Genomic DNA, 23,990 nt, shown 5'->3' with positions numbered 1-23,990 from the left:
GTTTTATTGTTGACCAAAACCTCGGGAATTGATCTAACTTGAATGTATAATTGAGTTTATGCATTTTAATGATTAAATTCATAAATATCTCAACCACATATGAATTTAATATCGTATTATCTTTTAGCCTCTATATTGGTATCTGTGGCAAAAAAATGGGTACCTCCATGAGAAAATTTTGTAGATCGTTGAATATTTTCAATCTGGATGTTTATTAGATACCCGAAATTATAAGTCTATTCGCGAAAGTCTAGGTCAATGCCATGTACAATATTGGTTAAGACGTTTAGGGAACTATTATTAGCACTCCAAAAATTTCATTCTACACTCCTCACAAGTGTATTTTTCTTTCTAATTATAGAAAGTTTGGAGTGCCAAATGAGATTTTTGGAGTGCTAATAACAATTTTCTATATTTATATACATTTTATTTTAGTTTGGAAGTCGACTTCCTTTTTTTTTTTTCTTTCTTTCTTTATCAAGATGGGAGTGTCACTCATTGTAACCCTGTGCAACTAGTTGTTGATTCGTTTTGAATAATCAACATTATTTCTTACAATGTCTTGGTCATATGAATAACAGAAAGAAAACGGTCATGATACAAGTTGAATAGTAGTAATACTAATTAGTAAAAACTTGTGCATGATGTTTGCTTATAACCAAGTGGCATGAAGGGACAAATATGTATATTTCATGCATGACTTGAAATAGTATTAGTCATCGGGAGATTTTGCATCAATTTGTTTTTGTTTTTAATATGTATATATTAAGTTCTATTTTAATGGGATTGCTCACCACCCCTAAGTTGTGATAATGCCTTTATTTATCGTTGTTATGTGAGTTTAATTAAATTTTGAGATTGTGTTTATCCACTACATACATTTCGATTTTTTTTTTTTTGAGTTGAGCGATAACATTAGTAAGTTAGATGTTAGATTAGTCACTAACAAAATTCGAACCCACGCCGTCATGCAAGAGCACAACATTTTTTCACTACTGTGGTAAAGGGCCACTTATCAACAAGTTGATTGGCCCGTGTGACTTTACTAATACTATTCCAAGTCATGCATGAAACATACACATTTGTCCCTTCTTGACACTTGGTTATAAGCAAACATCATGCACAAGTTGTTTACTAATTAGTACTATTATTCAGCTTGTATCATGACCGTTTTCTTTCTATTATTCATATGCCCAAAACATTGTAAGAAAGACAAATGTGTATGTTTCATGCATGAAACATACACATTAAGTTCTATTTTAATGGGATTGCTCACCACACCTAAGTTGTGATAATGCCTTTGTTTATCATTGTTATGTGAATTTAATTAAATTTTGAGATTGTGTTTATCCACTACATACATTTCCATTTTTTTTTTTTTAGTCGAGCGATAGCATTAGTAAGTTAGCTGTTAGTTTAATCACCTATAGAATTCGAACCCACGCCGTCTTGCAAGAGCACAACACTTTTTAACCAATGTGGTAAAGGGCCACTTGTCAACAAGTTGATTGGCATGTGTGACTTTACTAATACTATTCCAAGTCATGCATGAAATATACACATTTGTCCCTTCATGCCACTTGGTTATAAGCAAACGTCATGCACAAGTTGTTTACTAATTAGTACTACTCTTATTCAGCTTGTATCATGACTGTTTTCTTTCTGTTATTCATATGCCCAAGACATTGTAAGAAATAATGTTGATTATTGAAAACGAATCAACAACTAGTTGCGCAGGGTTACAGTCAGTGATACTCCCAACTTGATAAAGAAAAAAAAAAAACGAAGTCGACTTCCAAACTAAAATAAAATGTATATAAATATAGAAAATTGTTATTAGCAATCCAAAAATCTCATTTTGCACTCCAAACTTTCTATAATTAGAAAGAAAAATACATTTGTGCAAAGTGTAGAATGAGATTTTTGGAACACTAATAACAATTCCCACAAAGAAAATTTTCTCATGGAGGTACCCATTTTTTTGCCACAGATACCAATATAGAGGCTAAAAGATGCTACAATATTAAATTCATATGTTGTCAAGATATTTATGAATTTACTCATTAAAATGCATAAGCTCAATTATACATTCAAGTTAGATCAATTCCCGAAGTTTTGGTCAACAATAAAAACTGCTTACCTATGAGTTCAGCTATAAAATGTGCAAATATGATATACTTTTTTTAATCACAATTCTATGTATGTGAATTTTTGTCTGCAACTTTTGTGGCATATAGAGGCTAAAAGATACTACGATATTAAATCCATATGTGGTCGAAATATTTATAAGTTTAATCATTAAAATGCATAAACTCAATTATACATCCAGGTTAGATTAATTCCCGAAGTTTTGCTCCACAATAAAAACTGCTTACCTATAAGTTCGCCTTTAAAATGTGCAAGGGCGATATACTTTTTAGCCACAGTTCAATGTAATGTGAATTGTTGTCCACAACTTTTGTATCTAATAAATATCCACGGTTTCAACAAAAAAATAAAAATAAATAAATATCCACGGTTAAAAATATTCATTGATCTACCAAAAGTTATCATGGACGTACCCATTTTTCTACCACATATAGAAATATAGAGTCTAGAAGATTCTCATTTAATTGAAACATACCAAACTCATTAAACACTCTAACCAGAAGCTCATTTAATTGAAAAGAAAAATGAATTAATACGTAAAAATTGAACCAATCAATTGAACACATACCAATTATTAAGCTAATTAGTGCTCTAGAAATTTAGAGATGTCAATTGATGAAGAAAAGGAAGAGGAAGAGGTTTGGATGACAACGGAGGAGTAGATGGGGGTGCAGAATGACAACCATGGGAGATGGAAGGATTTTTTAAAGAGAGAGAGAAGGGGCTTTGCTCCATGGAGATGATGGACTGGTTAGGGTTTTATTTTTTATTTTTAAGTAGATTGAGTTGGGTGTAAAAAGAAGTTTGATTGAGTTGAGTTTTGATAATTAATGGTGGTTTCAGAAATAACGTTGGGTGTAAAGAGATAATGATAGATAAATCAAATACAATGTGGGTATTAAAAATAAGCTGGGTATTGAGATACAAAATATGGGTTCAAATAAATTTTTTTTTATTTTTTATTTTCTTTTCTTATAATCTCCTTCAAAGTCTTCCTATGTCTTCATCTATTTCTTTTGCTTGGAACCTTGTCCCACAGTTTCATCTTATAAAAAAATAATTTTGTATTTTGACATCAATTTCCATTTATTGTAAAGAAGTATATATTCGTCGAAAACAATTTCCATTTATTTAAAGAAGGTTATAATTCTTTTATTGAGATACAAGTAGAGTTAGGAACTTGTATACGTTGGTTGAGGCTACCTAATATCTATCGTTCGTTGACACTAGTTAGTAATGTCCGTGCATTGCTCCGGGATTACAAATTGTATGAATAATTATGTATCATTCTCTTCTAACAGTTTCTCTAATTATGAGTTTTATTAAACAAGAAATAAGATTATTTTCTTGTCACAGAATTAGCATTTTCAATGCATCAAAGCAAGTGGTAATTATTAAAATGAATATGTTAACATATAGCATAAAATCTAATAACCTGAATAATAGTATTTTAATTGATATCAACAATCAGAAACACAATTGTAAATATAAAGTTGGGTGATTTAATGGTTACAAACCATGTAAATCACCTAGACATAGAGAAATAAAAAGTAGATGAAAATTAAAGATTGACTTGAGCTTGGAGTTCACAAAATGCTTTTAAAAGTAGTAAATATTCTGTTGGATTGAGTTCCTTGTAATGAGATACACTTCTCTGCATGAATAAAATTCTAACTTGCAACCACCCGTAATTTATCATTAAGCTAAGCAAATACATAGTAAGCACTGCACAATCACAGTAATAACAATTTTCAAATAGCATTATACTATCAATTACTCTACACAGGAATCTCAAAAATGGATAATCAAGCTGTAATTTAAGATCTTTGAAATTGCAATTTTATAAGTCATTAAACCCATATTACAAATTATGTAGTCAATCTCACTACCCTCCTTATTACACATCAAAAGTTGAAAAAAAACAAATATAGTTTCTTTGAGATTTGTAAGTGGAAGTACCTCATTGAAAGCCTTCTGGAAGCACTGCAACACCTTTGGGAACATTTGCCTCATTCTGGTCCAGAGTGCAAACTGCACAAGCACTTTAAGCATTTCCCAACACCGCATAGCATCATATTTCCTATTATTAATCCACAATGCCTCCTCCAACTTTGAAATATCTGCTGGGCAAACAAACACAAATCTATATTTATAAATTCAAACTCCCAAATATCTAAATGGAAGAAGTCCCAAATTTATATTTTCAACTACTAGATAAAACATGGAGAATTCCTACGTCTAAAATAATTAATAATAATAATAATAATAAAAAGATATTTCTGGAAAATTCAAAGTTAGCATCTTGAGTTAGCTTCTTTAATTCCAAAACTGAGACAGATTGCTCTCCGCTTCTTCTCATAATACACACATTCAGTTTCTATTTTTTTTTATCAAGTAAAGCATAGTCAACATCTTTTACTGTCGATTAGATTGCGTCTCCCTACATGATTGAAAAAACAATTGAATCACAATTAACATTTATTAACAATGAAAAAGCAATTTAGTGCCAAACTTTAAAAACAACCTGTAAAATCCAAAGCAAGCATTAAAGAAAGTTAATAGTGTAGGACATAAATGTTTGCCCAAATATAAAAGGAAAGATGTTTCCTAGCTATACTTCAGAGTATTTAAAAAAAAAGAAAAAGGAATGATGTTTCCTAACTTTATTTTAAGCAAGCTCACATATACAGAACATCAATTCTATCATACACATAAGTCAAACAAAAGCATCAAAGCCAATAATAACACTGAACTGAAAACCCATTAACCAATTTATTAACATATTTTTTTGTAGATCACTACCTCTGTATTCTTAATTTATTAAATTGATTAAAATTACTAATTCTCCTATTTCTGACAATACCCCTCCCACTTCAGAATAATAAACAAAAAATTTCTCAATTTCTTATATCTCACAAATAAAAGTACATGCATGTCCATTTCAGATCTTAAAACCGAAAGAAAATATTGGGATTTCTTAGTTTCTTACCCAAATCCACGAATTTGAACAGTTTTATATCAAACTGTTCATCGTCACTAGTTATACTAAAATATCAGGGTTTTTTGTTATTAATATTGATAAAACTCAATTGAGACCTCTCGAATCATTCATTGTGCGTATTGATTTCATTTTAATATTGAACCTTCTAAGAATCTAAAAGCTCATCAAAGCGTATTTCTAAAAAAATAGATATTCCAAAGTGACTTAATTTCACATGATACAACCAAAAAGGGTAAAAATACAGCAATGAAACGGCTTTTCATTCCCAATGGCCTTATAGGATTCAAGCCATACATGGGAATCAAGAGGATTGAAGCTCAGGCATAACACATGGTTACTGATTGATGGAAATGGCCAAAATATTAGATAAGAAGAAAGTCTGCTCGCTTTCTGAAAGTGACTTTCTGCGGTAAAACTGAACGAGCTTAAGGAACAATATTTCATAAGCAGGAAAGTCATTAACTTTGGAAAGATTGATCCCCCTTGAAGATACAGCCGATCATTCGTTTACTCATCAAATTCAGCCATCATTACAATCATGTACCACACCTTTCCTAAGATCTCCCTTGCATTTCCAAACGGTTAAAAAATGTATAACTTTACTTATCATGAAAGGCCAATGAGATTACAATGATTATAGTCTGGTGTACGCAAACCTGATATACTACAACTGATGCATACAATCCAATTAAAATGTTCATAAAAACTGCCAACACGATACTTGAAACAACCACAATTACCCACATAGTGATTGTCAAACCAGCAATAAGGATGCAAGCTATTTCAAGAAATGGACCTTCTCGAGTAATCAGATCATGAATCAGTCGATACCAGCCTTTAAGCAGCATATAGGGGCTATTTACAACAGCAATTACAGTGTAAACAGAATCTCCACGATCAGCCCCAACACGCCAACTATATTACATCCCAGAATGTGAATCAACCTAGAATATGTCCCCGAAAAGAATTGAGTTCAGATTAAAACCGCTCTTTTAAGCAATGTTATTTCAAATGTTTATATTTGGCCACTGCTACATAATTTGACGACAGAAGCAAAACGTTGAGTCACTAATTACAACACGATTACTTTATGGTTCGATTCAAATGTTCATACTCGGCAAAATCAATCACGAATGACTGTTCGTATGTATCTAAGATCACCAATTAGGCAGAATCACTCAGGACTAACAATATAGGCACCCAAGCATCCCATGACACACTGACTGACTAACCTGCACAGATATCCCAATAAACCTACAGATTAGTAAAAATAACAGAAGAGTGTTTGATGTTGAATGTCCTGAAACAGTCTCCAAGACAGTGGTACAAGAGGTTTGATTGATTCATGCTGAAAATCAATTTTAGAAGATGTTTATATGACTGTTGCGTGTACTATCATGCGTTCTAAGATGGGATGATCATATTGCTATTGCTATATGTGGATGACATGCTAATTGCTTGTCAAGACAAGTCTAGAATTCAAGACTTGAAAAAGATGTTGAGCGAGGAGTTCGATATGAAGGATCTAGGTGCTGCGCAGAAGATCCGTGGCATGGAAATTCAAAGATATAGGACCGCTAGAAGGATTTGGATATCACAAGCCAAGTATATTCAGAAGGTTCTTCAGAAGTTCAACATGCAAGAAGCAAAGGTAGTTTCGACTCCTTTGGCGGCTCAATTCAGGTTAAGTGGGCAGCAGTGTCCTATGTCCAAGGAAGAGCAACAAGTAATGAAGAAGATGCCTTATGCTAATGTCGTGGGCTGCCTCATGTATGCAATGGTATGCACACGTCCCAACATAGCTCAAGCAATCAGTGTCGTTTCCAAATACATGGCAAATCCAGAAAATCAACATTAGGATGCAATCAAGTGGATTTTGCGTTATTTTAAGGGTTCTTGGCGACAAAAGGATTATGTTTGATAGTCAAAAAGAAAATGTAGGGGTGTTAGGATATGTGGATGTCGATTATGCAGGGAACTTGGACAAAGATAAGGTCAACTTCTGGTTATGTGTTTACATGCGCAGGAGGACCAATCAATTGGAGGGCACTACTGCAACCAATTACAGCTTTGTCGACCAGAGGCAGAGTATATTGCATTGGCCGAAGCTGGAAAGTAAGCAATTTGGCTTAGTGGCTTGGTAAGTCAAATGGGAGTCACTCAAGATTGTGTGCAGCTGAAGTGTGATAGTCAAAGTGCCATTCACTTGGCAAAGAATCGAGTTTTTTTTCTGGAAGATCAAAATACATTGAAGCAAGGTATCACAAAATTAGAGATTGGGTGGAGTCTAAGGAGATTTGGATTGAAAAGATTCATATGGATGACAATGTTGCAGATTTCCTTACAAAGATAGTGCCAGCCAAGAAATTCAAGCATTGCTTGAACTTGATCAATCTTGTTGATTGATCAAATTGAAGCACCTCCTCACTTGAGGTGCAATGAAGCAAGGAGAAGATTGTCAAGGTGAAGAATCTTGAAGATTCCAGAGCTGCTTCAAGAAAGTTCAAGGATACTCTGGGGTGCAACGATCAAGACTTGGTTTGACTCACCAAGGTGGAGATTGTTAGGTATTTTGGTTCGTCAAATATGTCCTAGTCGGTTTGGGTTTGTTTTAGGAAAATTAGAGGTATACCGATTCTTGTCCTAGAGGGATTAGGAAAGAATTTCAGTTTTCCTTATTCAATTTTGGTTTGGATTTCTAGAAGTCTATTTGGATTTGGACAAGTGTAATTTCCTGCTCCACTTAGAAATAGGAATTCAATCAGCCTTGGGACATGTAAGCCGACCCTATGCCTATAAATAGGGTGCGGCAAGGCTTAATTTTTAGAGAGAAAAACAGCCAGAGACAGCCGAGAGTTTTGAGATTAGTTCTAGGGTTTGCAAAAATTCTATAATCTCTATTATTAATCAAACAAGCGGTGATTTCTCTAGGTAGAGAAATCACAACTGAACGTAGGCAAAAGTTCTGCCGAACCAGTATAATTCGTGTGTTTCTAAGTTTTCTATATTTGCTAGCTTAGTCTATTGCCATTGGTTACATTAAAGAACAAGGTCTAGTGGGCGTTTTTCAACAAGAAGGTTAGTACCCTCACTGATATTAGAATCAAACTAACGGGATATAGTAGAATCAAACCCATGGTCAATGAGGTATCAGATTGTAAACACTAAAAGTCTAAAATTGTACCTACATAGTATCATCGACCTTGCGTATTCATTCACATTCCCAAATAGCCAAAATATATATACCTGCAAGAAAGCAATGGAACAATATACCCATTAAAAAGTCACAAAAAGATTTGCAGAAACTGGCCCAACTATTATAATTATATGGTTCTATTGGCATATTCAGACTTCAAATTTGATAGAGAAGCTAATTTATCAAACAAAATAATGATAGAGAAATTATTAACTGTGCCATGCAATTTTCAACAGGAAAAAAAAAATTCAAATACTATGTCTAACCACAATTCACAAAAGCCATTTTCCTAGAAAATTTGGTTAATTAAAATAATGTACGAATATTTATTAGTGACACACTATAAAATTGCAAGAGTAATCGGGCTTCTTAGCTGAAAAGCAAGAGGTCAAAATTTCACAAAGAAAAAAATAATCCTACCTATAAAGAATGTCGAAATGTTCAACCATAACACAACCTTATATTATTCCATAAGCCAACTTAATATTAATCCACAAAGCGGAATTATAATGCTTACTTGTCACAGAGGGCATGCTGCAATGAAGGCATGAGGCCAAACTTAGTGAGCTGCAGCACTTAGCAGCTATCTACATACCAGAATAAGGATTTTGGAGATGATAGCAGCTTTCGGAAAGACTCAAAATCAAAGATTGACCTGGAAAATGTGAAATAATCAAGTGAAATTAACATTGTCCTGATAATAAGCTAAGAAAATCATATTCACCATAAATAGGTAACCAAAGTCACAAAGGAGGATTCCTCTCACAGTTAAGGACATGTTTTTGCTGTAGCACCAACAAATTGAAAATCATATTCAAGTATAATAGCTGATCAAAAAGAGGTGGTTCATGGTGAACCCCTGAGTGAGAACGAAAATGTTTAATCAAAGAGACTTGAAACTCATAACCACATAAATAACAATCTTATTATTATCATGGATGGACGTAATATCCTTTATCATGTTTTTAGACACAAATCATAAGACTATATATCTCTAGTTTCATTTCACCTGTAATTTATAACTTGCCCCCTTCCAGTTTAAACTTTAAAGGATGCTTTTCTTTAATCCTAGTTCTTGACAATCAGTGAAGAGTAATAACATATACAGACATTAAAGTTGAAACCTTCTCCAAGCAGATGCTACACATACAAAAAGATATTAAGCTTAAAGACCTTAATATCCAGCTTTGGATAATTGGCAAGTATCTCCTAACCTTCCCTTATATGCTACAAATTCTGACCTTAGCTTAGGAGCAATGGAATTTGATTAGAATTATTCAGAGCACAAAAATACGGATAAACACATACAAAAAACTCTGAGCCGCACGATATTGGAGAAAATTCATCTGGTGGTTCATCAACTGAAGGCGACGATGATCCAAAATCAAGGGCAGGGTAGACGCCAGGTGGCCATTCTCGAGGTTTAATTGACAGCAATTGGCTAGAGTCACCAAAGACATCTGCCCACCCGTAATGCGGGTCAGCCCTTAATCAAAAAGTGAAAGATCAAAATTACTTTTACAGTAAGAGCAATACCAGAAGATGTAATCTAAATTATTTATAGTTGGTTCCCCTGAAATCCTTTTGACTGCTTCAACATACTATATGCAGACAGAACCAGAACCAAGTCCAGACTCTTACTCGTAATAGGTCTCCTCATCCACAACAATATCCCAGCTTTCCCCTGTCATGCTTTTCCCAGATTTGCGCACCTTACTGCAAAGAGAGAGCAAGTTAACTTGTCAAAGAAAAACCAGAACAATATATGCCAATGCAGTTAGCAAGTTTATTTCCTTTCGTACCCATTTCCAAGGTGCTCTTCTCCCTATGTCCTTGACCAACCTAGACATGAGAGAACAAAAACAGAGTTACATCAGATTAAATTATTGAAAGAAAAAGTTCACTTCTGTTGTAACGAATCGACAATCAAGCAACCAAGTTATGAAATACGAATTTAAAATGTACCTATTTACTGTGTCTGAAATGAATCTGTGAAATCAAATAGCTGAACCCTAAAAAGCCCCACTGCAAATAGCATAAGAAAATTGAAATTAACCCTAAAGAAATTGGGAGAGAAGAATATGAAAAGGGAATACCTTTTGGCCCTTTGAGTTATTGGAAAAAAAACCCAACAGAGCAAAAGATAAACAAAAATACAGGAGGAAAGAAAATAAATTTTCAACTTGTAAGATTCATACACGAACAGATTGGCGGTCAAAAGAATTTCGGAACTCAGAGCCATCAAGCATTTTGATCTGCAGGAAATTATTTATTAAGTTTGAGATTCTCATAGACGCTTCAGACACATCGACATATTGAAAAAGCATTTTAGGTAAGCTGCTGTGAAGGTAAAGAGGCCCAAGAAGCTCATATGAATGAAAGGATTTTGCTTGCTGCACACATAGACCTGTAAACTCGAGCAAACCCAACGTCAATCAGACCATAGGCCGAAAATATCAACAACAAAAAAACTGAGCACTGTTATCCATCGTAACAAAATCAACTGTGGAGTATTAGACAGTGCAATTACAAAATCGGTATGCGTTCTCAACTACCTTGGTTGTCCTCAGGTCTGAAGACATGGTCAAACTTGAACTGCTTTTTTGAGGAATCAGAACAAATGATCTGCAGCTCGTTATTTAGGGAGGATTCGAATTCAACAACGAAACCAGATCCACTTGAAATTTCAGTTTGATTCAAAGGTCTACATCTGCAGAAAAATCGGATATTGCCCTTAAGCTCAATCACTTCATTGTAAAGTCTAAAAAGGAGAAGAAAAGCGTGAGAAAGAGAGAAAGCAGACCAGCGGACTGAGGAGGGAGGGATAGAGAGGGAGGCTAAACCACATTTAAATACCTGATTCTCTTTACTTAGGAATATGGCATTTTCCATGATCTTCAAACATTTCAAAAGCAGAACCAGGCTCCGCACCATGCCGTTTTCATTTTCCCAAATAGAATGCGATCTATCTTTTAGCCAGCCCTGCATATTAATTTCTGGTGCTTAGTAAGGCAAAATCCCCAATAACAATTGAGTACCATATGGACCCCAGGATTCAAATGAAAAAGGTAAGTACATAAATGGAAAGGTTATATTATGTCGAAGGAATTTTGGTTATCATAACTCAATGTATATGATGTGCACATAATAAGTAAAGAAAACGAATCAATGACTGAGAAGTGATATTGTTAGCATGCAAAACCACTCATGTTACTCCAAGAAGAAAATCAGGAACTACAACGAACAATAAAGAAGATGACGCTATCCAAAGGCAAATAGATAACTGTCCATTTGTTACTATAAAACTACCAAAGTGTAGTCAGTGTTGCTCGTAAATTGAAGAAATATATAAGTTACAGAACAGAAGAAACTTGTGAATCTAGATACAACTAAGGCTGCACACCATCATTTTGGTTCTTTACCATCACATGCATTATTTTTTCACAAAAATTTATTATTTACATAGTGAACCAAGAAATTATAGATGAAGTTGCACAGTGAAGTAAATATCTCTCATAACTATTTAAGGCATTACAGTCCCTTGGTATTCTTTTAACATTTAATGAAACACACAGTGAGATCAAACAAACATACAGGTTCACACCTCCATATTGGAATGGCAATCCATGGTCACCTCAAATACTGCATCAAGACCTCCAAGCTCTCGTAATTTTTCCTTAAAGTTGCCCCCCGACTTCCTTACTGCACCAGTGGTTTCTGAAATTACAGGCCACAAGCTTGAGATCCTGACTAAGTAATGATAAGAATTTATGAAGAATTAAAAATATTTACATACAATGGATCGTAGTCTTGGCTAGTAAAGCATTCCCTCTTACCAACCTCCAACAAGCAAGTATACCAGTAAACTGAGTAGCTTCCCCGTTGGTATCTTGGAATTTGATCCGCCATTCACATCTGTATGTGAACCTACAATCAGCAACCAAAGTCAGTGCCGTTGGGGAGCTCTGGTTTAGGGGAACAAAATGTATGGGAAGATTATAGTTTGAGTATCTGATCATCCAATCAAACAAGTTATGTTTACATCATGTTTGGGAATGTTATAGGGCAAATGTGCACTGCAACAAACTGTATGTGGATTCTTTGAGCTTAATTATTACATCAACTGCTAATTGGTTGCGGACTTTCATCGAACAGGTTGAGTGCACTCAATAGAGAATGCATTCACAATGACCATTGTTAGGAGGGAATCACCCTACTGTTTGACAAAACATCCATACTCATAACAGTAAATCAGCAACAGTTCTTATTATTCAAACACACACACACTTGTTTTATCTTTTTCACTCTACTTTATTGTGCTCCTGAAATCGAAGGCAACTCAACACAACAATAACAGTAAACACATGTATATGGTGATATCCCCAAAAAGAGAAGACCAAAATCCAAAAGGGTCATCTCTAAAGGAAAAGACTTACCTACACTTCTTAGCAGGAATATAACTTAATAACAAATTAATATTGTAATTAGTTTGAGATACCGCCATGCAGGTAAATCTATTTATTTATAAGTGCACAAAGGCTAAGAAAACGAAAAATCCTTCGTTGCCAATACTCACATATTTTTTGTGTCTATATCTCTCGTCAAATAACTTTATGTAGACACATCACATGATGATTCTACGAGAAAACGACCGAGTCGCAAGGGACCTTCAATGATTGTACTCCATCTAATAATCCACACCCTTCAAATCTAACCGTGTCACAAGAATCACAGCCACAAAATCAAGACCAACCCACCAACAGAAGCTTCTGTGCAATTACAGTTTTCAATGACAGCTATTTTTAACTCAACTTGACTTTGACTTAAATGGAATTGTGAAAGGAACCTCTATTGTGACTTTTTACAATCTTAGACTATAGGAAAGGTTTTCCCCAAAATACGAGGTGAAGAATCTGCATCTGGATGGTTTAATCCAATTAGGCATATTGTTCAAATAAAATAAAAGATTAGTCGTAAGCATAATTCTTCAGAATTTGAAAATACTCTTGGGACAAGAAAGTTTCCCTTTATTCTTCGAGTTTAAGGGTATATGGTTTGCACCTTGTGACCTTTCATTGACAAATTAATCTCGCTTAATCCTTTATTATTATTAAAAAAATAAAATAAAAACCTTGATACTTATCATTAGTATGATAAAAACTAATCACAAGTTCCCAACTCAAATAGATGGGAACACAGGGATGCTTTGTTCATTCCTAAAGAAGTTACCAGGATCAACTAAGGTCTTCACATGAACAAGTCTCCTAAAATTATTCTTGAAATACTTTAAGCCCCAAATGCTTGCTTTTCCACAGCTTGTATTACAAGCATTGTTCCTCCCCAAGTCAAGATCCCTATAATTCAAATAGGCACCTCTTGGGGACTTTGAAACATATGGTTCCATGTAGTCATACAGCCTTCTCATCCCGCCAACATGTTTCTCAGTTTCCTTGCCATCATCCCAAGTGACCATATACTGGATTCCGAATATGTTGCCGATTCTGTGTGGGAAAGGAGTTTCCGAATCCGAAATCTCACTCATCTTTCCACCATAAGGTGTCAATATCAAATAAGCTTTCAATTCAATCAGTGTTTGCCATAAACCTTCCAAGCCAGCTTCCGAAATTGGTTTAGTCACATAGTCTGATTTTGCTTTGAAGAAGCTCCTAGATTGTTGTGTTCTCCCAAGCAAAGCTTCCGACTCGTTTATCGACTTGCCGGCAAAGTATAGAACAGACTCGATCCAGCTCATTTCAGTGCAGTTGCTGCGGTCTAAACTTAACTCCGGAAAATTGTCTTGCATCAAAGTGAGAAGTTTCTCGACTGGCCCAAGAAACAAGGAACCGAATTCAATATTAATAGTTTTGCCACCATTTGCGCCAGCTTTATTTCCAACACTTATGACTGAATGTAGGAAAATGTCTTCATGAAGCGTATCTGCAATGTTTTGCCATTTCGAAAATAGTTTGGTTGCGCCTTGTTCTATGGTCTGTGAAATTGTGAAAACTGTCACAGATGGAGGAACAGGAACCAACCTAAGTTTCCATTTCAAAATGACTGCAAAGCTTGAGCCTCCCCCTCCTCGAATAGCCCAAAAGAGTTCTTCTCCCATGGATTTTCTGTCGAGAATCCTGCCATTAACGTCAACAATCTTAGCGTCAATAACATTGTCAGCTGCTAGACCATATTTTCGGAATATAGTGCCAAATCCACCTCCGCTAATATGTCCCCCCACACCATTAGTTGGACATGTCCCTGCTGGAAATCCATGAATTTTACTCTTTTGTGCAATTGTGTAGTACAACTCTCCGAGAGTAGCACCTGACTCAACCCAGGCACTCTCATTCTCTATGTCAACATCGACAGACCGAAGATTGAAAAGATCGATGATGATGAAAGGAGCTTCGGATACATAAGATAGGCCCTCGTAGTCATGGCCCCCGCTTCGGGTTCTTATTTGTATGCCGTCTTTCTTGGCGCATACCACAGCTGCCTGAACATGAGAGTATCGAGAAGGAGTGATAATAGCATGTGGTTTCGGTGTTGTGTTCAAGAATCGGAGATTCTGTATGAAGGATTGCAAGACTAAGGAATAATCCCAAGTGCTTTCGGTGAGGATGATTTTGCTTGTTGAGTTAGAATGTATGCGGGATGAAAAGCAAGGGACAAAGCTTTCCGAAATCGGGTTCGAAGTTGTAGAACAAACCGAGTTTAGAAGGAAGAAAAGTAGTAGGGGAAGTAGTTTTATGTGGGAGATCTCCATCTCTATTTGTTCTACGTATGTGAAATGGTATGAGCTCTAAGCTCACTTATATAGGTAAGATGAGTTGGAAGAATTGAAAAGATATATGCGTAGACTTTTCACAATCGATCGCTTAACAAAAGAGCCGTTTCATAAACGTTTGCCCAACAAAAGAGACTTTTCATGTAAATAATTTAATATCTGTACATGAATCTAATACAAATTATTTAATACGGTTTCAATTCGAATTTTCCATCTATGTGACAATGGAATAGTTACAATAACTACTAAGATTTATTGCACTAAGTGAGGTCGGCTGTATGAATCTTAAAACGTCATTATGCTCGATTTTTGTGTCAAGTCTTTGGTTAGCTCAAAGTACTCCATATATTTTCTTAGTCTCTTTCAAAGTCTTCCTAGGTATTTCTTTATTTCTTTTGCCATGAACTTCTGTCTCATAGTCACATCTTATAAAACAACAATTGTGTATTTTGACATCAATTTCCATTTATTGTAAAGAAGTATATATTCGTCGAAAACAATTTCCATTTATTTAAAGAAGGTTATAATTCTTTTATTGAGATACAAGCAAAGTTAGGAACTTGTAAACGTTGGTTGAGGCTGCCTAATACCTATCGTTAGTTTATATGTGCTTGAAAGATGAACAAAAAGCCCAACCAATCTATTTAATATTCTACTTTCCCTGATGGGAACACAAGGATACTTGTTCATTTCTAAAGAAATTACCAGGATCAACTAAGGCCTTCCCATAAACAAGTCTCTTAAGTCACTCTTAAAATACTTCAAGCCCCAGATGCTTGTTTGTCCATAGCTTGTATTACAAGCATTGTTCTTCCCCAACTCAAGATCCCTATAGTTCAAATATGCAGCTCTTGGGGACTTCGAAACATTTGGCGCCACTCTACACATACACCTTTGTCATCCATCTAATAAGTTCTCAGTTTCTTGGTCATCATCCCAAGTGAGCAAGTACTGGAATCCATATATTCCCGAGTAGCGCCTTACTCTTTTGTGCAATTTTATAACACAACTCTCCGAGAGTAGCACCTAACTCCATCCGTGCAAAGTATGCACTCTCCTTCCCTATGTCAATATGGATGGACTGTAGATTGAAAAGATCAATGATGATGAAAGGAGCTTTAGAAGCAGAAAGGCCCCCGTGGTCATGATCCCCACTTCGGAATCTCATCTCTGTGCCAAGTTTCTTGGAACAAAAAACTGCTACTTGAACATGAGATTCATGGAGAGGAGTAGCGCTAACTGGTTTTAGCGTTGAATTATCCAAGAATCTGCGTTTCTGTATGCAAAATTGCAAGGCAAAGGAATAAGCAGAACTGTTTTTGGTAGTGGAATAAATTGAAGAAATCTATGAGAAGTAAAATTTGAACTTGTGGACCAAACTGAGTTGAAAAGGATAAGAGGTAGACCTACTGTAAAGTCGCCTATGGAAAGAGCATACGTGACCAATGTGAGCCTGTTCGGGACTTATCTAAGATCACCACAATTATTTCCTCTAACGTATCACGTATGACATGTAGAGATCAACCATATATATATATATATCTGGTTGATGTTCCTACTTTGTACTATGAGTTGAAAGAAAATTGCAGTCATTGGATGCACACTGGAAGTTTCGAAGTGGAAACTTCGAAGTGAAGAATATTCTAGGATGAAATTTAACAAATGGCATGATTTTGTCATGGAGACATCAGCAAATAACTCATCTCTTCTAAAATGGCTGCATTGATCAGCTTGTCACCTACTATTAAGTGCCGCATTCTCACAGACCAGGGAACTACTTGCTTGGTTTACATATCTGTCCTAGCTTAACCAGAGAATCAACTACCCGCCCTCGACTCAATTGAGGTTTTAAAAGTGGCACTTCAGATGATGGTTTCCACCTCCAGATTAAAACGACTTCGTATTAGACATGAGTACTGTAGTAGCATAGAAATCATAATTCATGGCCCTATCTCCAAAAATCTATTTTCAACTACACCCTAAACAAGACTTCTTCGTTTCTATTTCTTTCTAGCTACACGCTAGAAAGCCGAACATGCTATATGCATGAGGCATTACCCGAATGCCTTCTTACTGAAACTAGGGTTGTTTTTATCTCCCTACAATGCCTTCTTATTCGAGTGATGCTTCTTGTTTATCTTTGTTCCGTTTTACTCCATTTTCACGCAATAATGGGAGTCAAATAAATTATAAGTTAAAAGAGGAAGCACGATGGACTTAGTAAGTACAAATGATAAGAATGTATGAAGAATTAAAAATATTTACATACAATGGATCGTAGTCTTGGCTAGTAAAGCATTCCCTCTTACCAACCTCCAACAAGCAAGTATACCAGTAAACTGAGTAGCTTCCCCGTTGGTATGTTGGAATTTGATCCGCCATTCACATCTGTATGTGAACCTGCAATCAGCAACCAAAGTCAGTGCCGTTGGGGAGCTCAGGTTTAGGGGAACAAAATGTATGGGAAGATTATAGTTTGAGTATCTGATCATCCAATCAAACAAGTTATGTTTACATCATGTTTGGGAATGTTATAGGGCAAATGTGCACTGCAACAAACTGTATGTGGATTCTTTGAGCTTAATTATTACATCAACTGCTAATTGGTTGCGGACTTTCATCGAACAGGTTGAGTGCACTCAATAGAGAATGCATTCACAATGACCATTGTTAGGAGGGAATCACCCTACTGTTTGACAAAACATCCATAATCATAACAGTAAATCAGCAACAGTTCTTATTATTCAAACACACACACTTGTTTTATCTTTTTCACTCTACTTTATTGTGCTCCTGAAATCAAAGGCAACTCAACACAACAATAACAGTAAACACATGTATGTGGTGATATCCCCAAAAAGAGAAGACTAAAATCCAAAAGGGTCATCTCTAAAGGAAAAGACTTACCTACACTTCTTAGCAGGAATATAACTTAATAACAAATTAATATTGTAATTAGTTTGAGATACCGTCATGCAGGTAAATCTATTTATTTATAAGTGCACAAAGACTAAGAAAACGAAAAATCCTTCGTTGCCAGTACTCACATATTTTTTGTGTCTATATCTCTCGTCAAATAACTTTATGTAGACACATCACATGATGATTCTATGAGAAAACAACTGAGTCGCAAGGGACCTTCAATGATTGTACTCCATCTAATAATCCACACCCTTCAAATCTAACCGTGTCACAAGAATCACAGCCACAAAATCAAGACCAACCCACCAACAGAAGCTTCTGTGCAATTACAGTTTTCAATGACAGCTATTTTAACTCAACTTGACTTTGACTTAAATGGAATAGTGAAAGGAACCTATATTGTGACTTTTTACAATCTTAGACTATAGGAAAGGTTTTCCACAAAATATGAGGTGAAGAATCTGCATCTGGATGGTTTAATCCAATTGGGCATATTGTTCAAATAAAATAAAAGATTAGTCGTAAGCATAATTATTCAAAATTTGCATACTTTTATTTTCTCATTCTGCACATTTCTTACGCCGAAAAAAGAGAAGTGCAAAAATCAACTCCCGTTACTTCCGCTTTAATTTTTGTTTTTTCCAATGATTGAACTAGTCCTCTATGAGATAAACTAATCAGATGAAAATGACATTCACGGCAAGCATACCCCATTACACAAGGTAGAAAGAAATTGTCAAGTCAGCCTTCAATATAAATGGCATTGTCTCAACTCTCTTATACATGTCTCAATCTCTCACAAATCCAAAACCAAATATTAATCTGGAGCAGGATAAAAGTAAAACCACATTGTATATATTCACTGTGACACGAACTAAATCAAAATGACACAATAATTATAACATTTTCATATTTTTTTTAACTTATTACTATGAATCTATGACCAATCAATAACCAAAAATCCATGCTTTTGTATCAACTTCCTAAGTTCTCTTATTCCTTACTTGGAAGAATTGGGATGCTTTGCTCGTTGTAGAAGAAATTTTTGGGATCGACGGCGGTCTTCACCTTCACCAACCTATCAAAATTGTCATTGAAATACTTCACCCCATATACCTTTCCTTCTTCATATGTAGGAGCCCCATTTGAACTAGCACCAATGTCAAGGTCCCTATAGTTCAAAAAAGCACTTCTTGGATTCTTTGACACAAATGGTGTCATGTAACTGAAAAGCCTTTTGCTTTCTGTGGTGTAGTTCTTCTCCAAGTCCTCCCCTGCATCCTCCCAGTTCACGGAGTACTGAATTTTGAACAAGTTTCCGGCACGGTGGGGAAAAGGCGTCTCGGATGGCGCAATCCGGCTCATTTCCCCGCCGTACGGATTGAAAACAAGTCCTGTTTTCCCTAGCTCGATCATTTTCTTCCATAGCCACTCTAACCCGTCTTTTGAAATTGGGGTTTGGACATAATCAGACTTCCTCTTCAAGAAATTTGCATCGTTTGGCATTCTGTCAAGCAACGCTTCCGGAGAGGTACCAATGTCGAAATTCGCCCACCAGAGGACAGATTCAATCCAGCTCGTCTCGGTACAATTTTCCTTCGTTAACCCCAATTCAGGAAACTCCTTTCCCAACAATGTCACAAGTTGATCGCCATTGCCTAGAAACTCAGCCAAAACTGAAGCTCTAACAGTCTTTTCACCCTTCTTCACTTTAGAACTCACAGGCTGCAACAACAGCCTCAAGAACAACCCATCATCCGTAGTCGGCGCCACCTCCTGCCACCGCAAAACGAGGGCGGTTGCATCCTCCTCCAACGTTTTCTCAACCCGAAAAATTGTAACAACTTCCGGGACGGAAACCAACTTCAATTTGTACGAAATAATGACTCCAAAGCTTCCACCACCTCCTCCTTTAATAGCCCAAAACAAGTCTTCTCCCATCGATTTTCGATCGAGAAGTTCCCCGTTCGCATTGACAATCTGAGCATCAAGGACATTGTCGACAGCAAGGCCATACTTCCTAAGCAAGTTACCATATCCGCCGCCACTTATGTGTCCACCAACACCAACCAGTTGGCAAATCCCCGCCGGAAACGCGTGAACTTTGCTCTTCTCCCAAATCCTATAGTACAATTCTCCGAGCGTGGCGCCAGACTGAGCCCAAACGGAGTTGTCCTCAATGTTCACCGTGATCGACCTGAGATTAAACATGTCAAGAACAATAAATGTCTGGCTAGACCAGTACGAAATACCCTCGTAATCGTGGCCGCCGCTTCGGATTTTAAGCTGTACGCCGGCGAGCTTGGCACAAAGGACGGAGGCCTGGACATGGGATTCGGTTAAGGGTGTGACGACGAGGAGCGGCTTTGGGGTGGAGGTTCTGTTGAACCTGGAGTTTCTGATGTAGGCTTGTAAAATTGGTGTGTATGAAGGGTTGTTCTGGGCATACACTATGCTGGACAACTGGGTTGTGTTTGATGAGTTCGTTTTGGTATTTAGGCATTGGAGAAAGCTGTCGTAGACAGAATCTGAAGCTGCCCAAGAAGCAGAAGCTTGAAGAAGGAGAAGAGAAACAAGAACTGGAAGAATCTTAGACATGGCGTCCCTCATCGGTTTTGTCAAATTTGTTGAATGTTTGCAAGGGGTCGGTCCTCTTATATATAGACACAGAGGCACCAACCAAGGCCGCGTGTGGGAACAGTATTTGCACCGGTTCACTCTGACCATTCATGGCGGTTACCATTACATTTGTTATTTGGAATCAAGATTAAAACATTCAAAACAATTTAAATTATTATACTAAATTTATCCGAATTACGGAAAATGAAATTCGAACTTGATAGGATAGCACAATAGTTTAGCCAATTTAGTTATATAGAAAAGGAGTTTCACATACTATATTTAGCATCTCATACACGTTTTTATTTTTATTATCGAACGAGAAACTCAAAAAAATATCAACATACTAAATTAAACAAATGTATGTACAAAATTAAAACGTGTATCATTTTCTATTCGGATTATGCATTAATGAGTAGGATAGCATTTGATTTCTGGTACCATGGATTTAAAATTAATAGAAAAATGAGTTTCTTTCTTTAATTTAATGGAAACTTCTAGGAAAGTAATCTGGTTCGCCGTTTGGGCAAATCGGCACCAATCAATCGTTGCACATCTCAAGCATCTTACTTTTCCTAAAACTCCGGCGGGATTAATCATGAATGTAATATTTTTGTGATGTGTGGTCCAAATACACTGAAATTGTGTACATTTTATTATTGACTTTGAATAGTGATATTTAAAAAAATTGTGATATTTTGACTTTAAATAGTCGTAATTTGACATGATATTATTGACTTTTATTTCTTTAAAAAAATTTAGGCTTAATTGGAAAAATCAAACTAAATCCAAATTGACTCCTACAAAACACATAATTCACAGAAAAAGATCGTACTTGAACCGAATGGTACTTGAACCTTCCTGTTAAAGTCGGTGATATTGCTTTAAAGAACTTTTAGAAATTTTGTTATCAAGATCTTATGATCATTTTTATAAAGAAAAACTAATGAAAAGAGTTAGGAAATTTTAAGTTTTAACGATAATGATAAAATAAAAGGTAAAATAAATAGTACTATAATTGACTTTTTAATGTAAAAATATGATTTTTCGTTAAAGTAAATAGTACCGAAAACCTTTTGTTAAAATTCCATTTTATAAAAGTCAGAGTTTTGAAGCTTTCTCAAAGACAAACAAAGCCACGATTTGTTAGATAAAATACTAAACCCATGATTTAGAAAAGAGTTATGTCGGAGTAGTTGTCAGGTTTTAGTTATTGTTTATTTGTTTATATATAGGGAGATGCGATTATATTTTTGCAACCATATGAATTGTTTTCTAAATAGCTAGGGAGATGACAAGAGAACTCAAATATATCCATATATAATGACAAATTCGTTAATCAAGTTTTGGTAAGAATTGATCTTTTATTTCTTTTCTTTTTTTACATAAAAAAATTCTACTCCGTCGATAGTGGAATTGAGTTGGGCCACACAATGAATCAGCTACTAACTAGGTATCAAACTCTACACAAATATAATACGTCATCTTCATTCATTTGAGTCGAACTTTATATGCATCACATACAAGTGAAGAAGATTATCACAGGACTATAGTTTTAGTTATTGCATACTTGTAACTTAAAAAGATATTAAAGTGATAAATTGTATAAGATGGTTAAGTTTAGCCTTGAACCTACCGGGCACACCCAATCTACCATGTATTGAACCTAAAAATTACAAAGCATACGTGGAGCATATACTAAGTAAAAAAGAGCTAACTCGTCCTTTGACGGCTTGAATTCTAAAGCGAGCATGCCAATTCGCTACTGAACTTGACTAGGCAAATAACTTGAATATGGTGATATGGTGGAATGCGTTGCTAACATCTAAATCAAATAACTTCGTCCGAGTAAGGAACACTCTCAGCCTTGAGTTCTAAAATGTAAAGACAAGGTTGTGCAAATCATTGTGAAGTTCTAGATCCTGTGTGCACCAGGTTTGGCAGCCTAAACTATTAGGTGAAAATATAGGTCCAACAAATCAGTTTAAACTGTATGGACAAAGATTCTCGAAGAAGATGAGTGTCTTAATCGTAAAAATGGTTCAGTTGTCTGTGTGCCGAACTCTAAATGTGACCTGAGAGTAACCAATCATATAATAGCCCAGTTCGTCGAAAAGGCTAATGAGTGACCTCTTTTGCGAAAGAATCAAAGACTCATCGCCGACTAAGACTTAAGATAAACAATCAACCACAGACTCAGAAAGAATCCTTGTCTATCCAGTCGATCGCCTTCACTAGTTGCTCCTGAAAAATCCCGTCTATCCACTTGGAATTTGTGCTAACAATTAGTAAGTCAATCTCACCCTTTTTTGCTTAAACTAGAATTTTGGACCTAGTCTTATTATGTGATCCTTAAGAAATTAACTCAAATCCCATCAAACACCAATCATGATCCCCAAACAATCCCTGTTCTAGAACTCGACCACATGATAAGCTAATTCTGATCTTTAATCAAACCTACTTCGTCTAGGACTCGGCCACTCCATCATCACTATTAGGCCGAAATTAACACCCTCCTTTCTGACATTCTACCAACTTGGCCGAAGCCAAGATAAATTTTTAGTTGTGACAAGAACACAAGTGGTACACCATTATTTTAATAGGAGTAGTGAGAAATTTTATTTTTTAAGTTATTAACATTTTAGCACACATATCTCATCATTTATATAATGACACGTAATGTATCATCCCATGTACCGATCACACTGAAAAATCTCTCCCAAACCAGAACTTTAGACCCAAACACCGCTCAACTTTGTAGCCTAAAATCAAGTGCATGGTTGTTATGACTGCATCCATTAAAATTTGTTATGATTGCATCGATTAAAATTCCTTTTTATTGTATGATTCTGATATTCTTTTACAATGCATAGTACTGGTTAGGTCATAATCTTTCCCACTATGGCCTGCAATTACAGTATAATACTATATCCCGTGAAACTTCACAAATTAAACATTTGTAAGACAGTAAGAGCATGGACTTTTTCTCGACCCTATTAAAACCTTGGAGGATACATACAGAGAAATGCTAACGTAACTCTTTATTAAGGCCTTGGAGGATATGTAATTATTAAGGCCTTGGAGGATACATACATGAACAAAAGAGAAATGCTAATGTGATTATCTTAAAGTGAAATTCTCCATAGACTTTCAACCAGTTCACAGTTTAACGTTAACTTTCTTATCAACATTAAAAAACATTATGTCCAAAACATAAGGTGCCAGAGAGTATATCAAGAGTTCAATTTTTAACAAAGTTTCCTTAACATTTCTTGAACAAAAATGAAGTTATTATATAAATATGTCAATTATTCACTGTA

At 35.6% G+C, this 23,990-nt stretch overlaps 3 protein-coding genes across 8 annotated transcripts; all 3 read right to left on the bottom strand.

The window, feature by feature from the left end:
• Positions 1-5,731: 5,731 nt before the first annotated feature.
• On the bottom strand, positions 5,732-12,921 carry LOC148693813 (wings apart-like protein 2). Of its 4 annotated transcripts, XR_015951817.1 has the most exons (14): positions 12,782-12,913; positions 12,388-12,561; positions 12,142-12,272; positions 11,940-12,062; positions 11,202-11,327; positions 10,901-11,092; positions 10,544-10,752; positions 10,311-10,370; positions 10,148-10,187; positions 9,987-10,061; positions 9,654-9,831; positions 8,863-9,000; positions 8,334-8,395; positions 5,732-6,381 (listed from the first exon to the last, which is right to left on the bottom strand). XR_015951817.1 is itself a non-coding variant. In XM_088677069.1 (13 exons), the coding sequence occupies exons 1-5, from the start codon at positions 12,847-12,849 to the stop codon at positions 11,050-11,052; spliced, it is 396 nt and encodes a 131-aa protein (XP_088533195.1). In that variant the 5' UTR covers positions 12,850-12,921; the 3' UTR covers positions 5,732-6,381; positions 8,334-8,395; positions 8,863-9,000; positions 9,654-9,831; positions 9,987-10,061; positions 10,148-10,187; positions 10,311-10,370; positions 10,544-10,752; positions 10,901-11,049. The 4 variants fall into 4 exon arrangements, 1 of the variants encoding a protein (XP_088533195.1); XR_015951818.1 differs by lacking the exon at positions 12,388-12,561 and having other exon boundaries at positions 12,786-12,921; XR_015951819.1 differs by lacking the exon at positions 12,388-12,561 and having other exon boundaries at positions 12,782-12,917.
• A 513-nt stretch (positions 12,922-13,434) lies between these two features.
• On the bottom strand, positions 13,435-15,141 carry LOC137729239 (tetrahydroberberine oxidase). Its single transcript, XM_068468102.2, has one exon. It carries the CDS (start codon positions 15,106-15,108, stop codon positions 13,525-13,527), a length of 1,584 nt encoding a protein of 527 aa, XP_068324203.2. The 5' UTR covers positions 15,109-15,141; the 3' UTR covers positions 13,435-13,524.
• A 607-nt stretch (positions 15,142-15,748) lies between these two features.
• On the bottom strand, positions 15,749-20,743 carry LOC137729931 (berberine bridge enzyme-like 21). Of its 3 annotated transcripts, XR_015951814.1 has the most exons (4): positions 19,056-20,743; positions 17,399-17,529; positions 16,536-17,009; positions 15,749-16,405 (listed from the first exon to the last, which is right to left on the bottom strand). XR_015951814.1 is itself a non-coding variant. In XM_088677068.1 (3 exons), exons 1-2 carry the CDS (start codon positions 20,659-20,661, stop codon positions 17,435-17,437), a joined length of 1,701 nt encoding a protein of 566 aa, XP_088533194.1. In that variant the 5' UTR covers positions 20,662-20,743; the 3' UTR covers positions 15,749-16,405; positions 17,399-17,434. The 3 variants fall into 3 exon arrangements, 1 of the variants encoding a protein (XP_088533194.1); XM_088677068.1 differs by lacking the exon at positions 16,536-17,009; XR_015951815.1 differs by lacking the exons at positions 15,749-16,405; positions 16,536-17,009 and adding an exon at positions 18,177-18,302 and having other exon boundaries at positions 17,347-17,529; positions 19,056-20,742.
• Positions 20,744-23,990: the final 3,247 nt, after the last annotated feature.

This window comes from Pyrus communis, chromosome 10 (genome assembly GCF_041283825.1).
Source record: "Pyrus communis isolate YQ-2024b chromosome 10, ASM4128382v1, whole genome shotgun sequence".
Lineage (NCBI taxonomy): Eukaryota > Viridiplantae > Streptophyta > Magnoliopsida > Rosales > Rosaceae > Pyrus > Pyrus communis.
This window is presented reverse-complemented; position numbering and strand designations above follow the sequence as displayed.

Coding starts and splice junctions, on each gene's coding strand:
- LOC148693813 (XM_088677069.1), bottom strand. CDS start 12,849: ATGGCGGTATCTCAAACTAATTACAATATTAATTTGTTATTAAGTTAT. Junction 12,063..12,185: donor GGTATACTTGCTTGTTGGAG/GTTGGTAAGAGG, acceptor CTGTAATTTCAG/AAACCACTGGTGCAGTAAGG. Junction 11,328..11,949: donor ATTGCCATTCCAATATGGAG/GTGTGAACCTGT, acceptor ATTAATATGCAG/GGCTGGCTAAAAGATAGATC.
- LOC137729931 (XM_088677068.1), bottom strand. CDS start 20,661: ATGAGGGACGCCATGTCTAAGATTCTTCCAGTTCTTGTTTCTCTTCTC. Junction 17,530..19,055: donor AAGCATCCCAATTCTTCCAA/GTAAGGAATAAG, acceptor TGCTGATTGCAG/GTTCACATACAGATGTGAAT.
- LOC137729239 (XM_068468102.2), bottom strand. CDS start 15,108: ATGGAGATCTCCCACATAAAACTACTTCCCCTACTACTTTTCTTCCTT.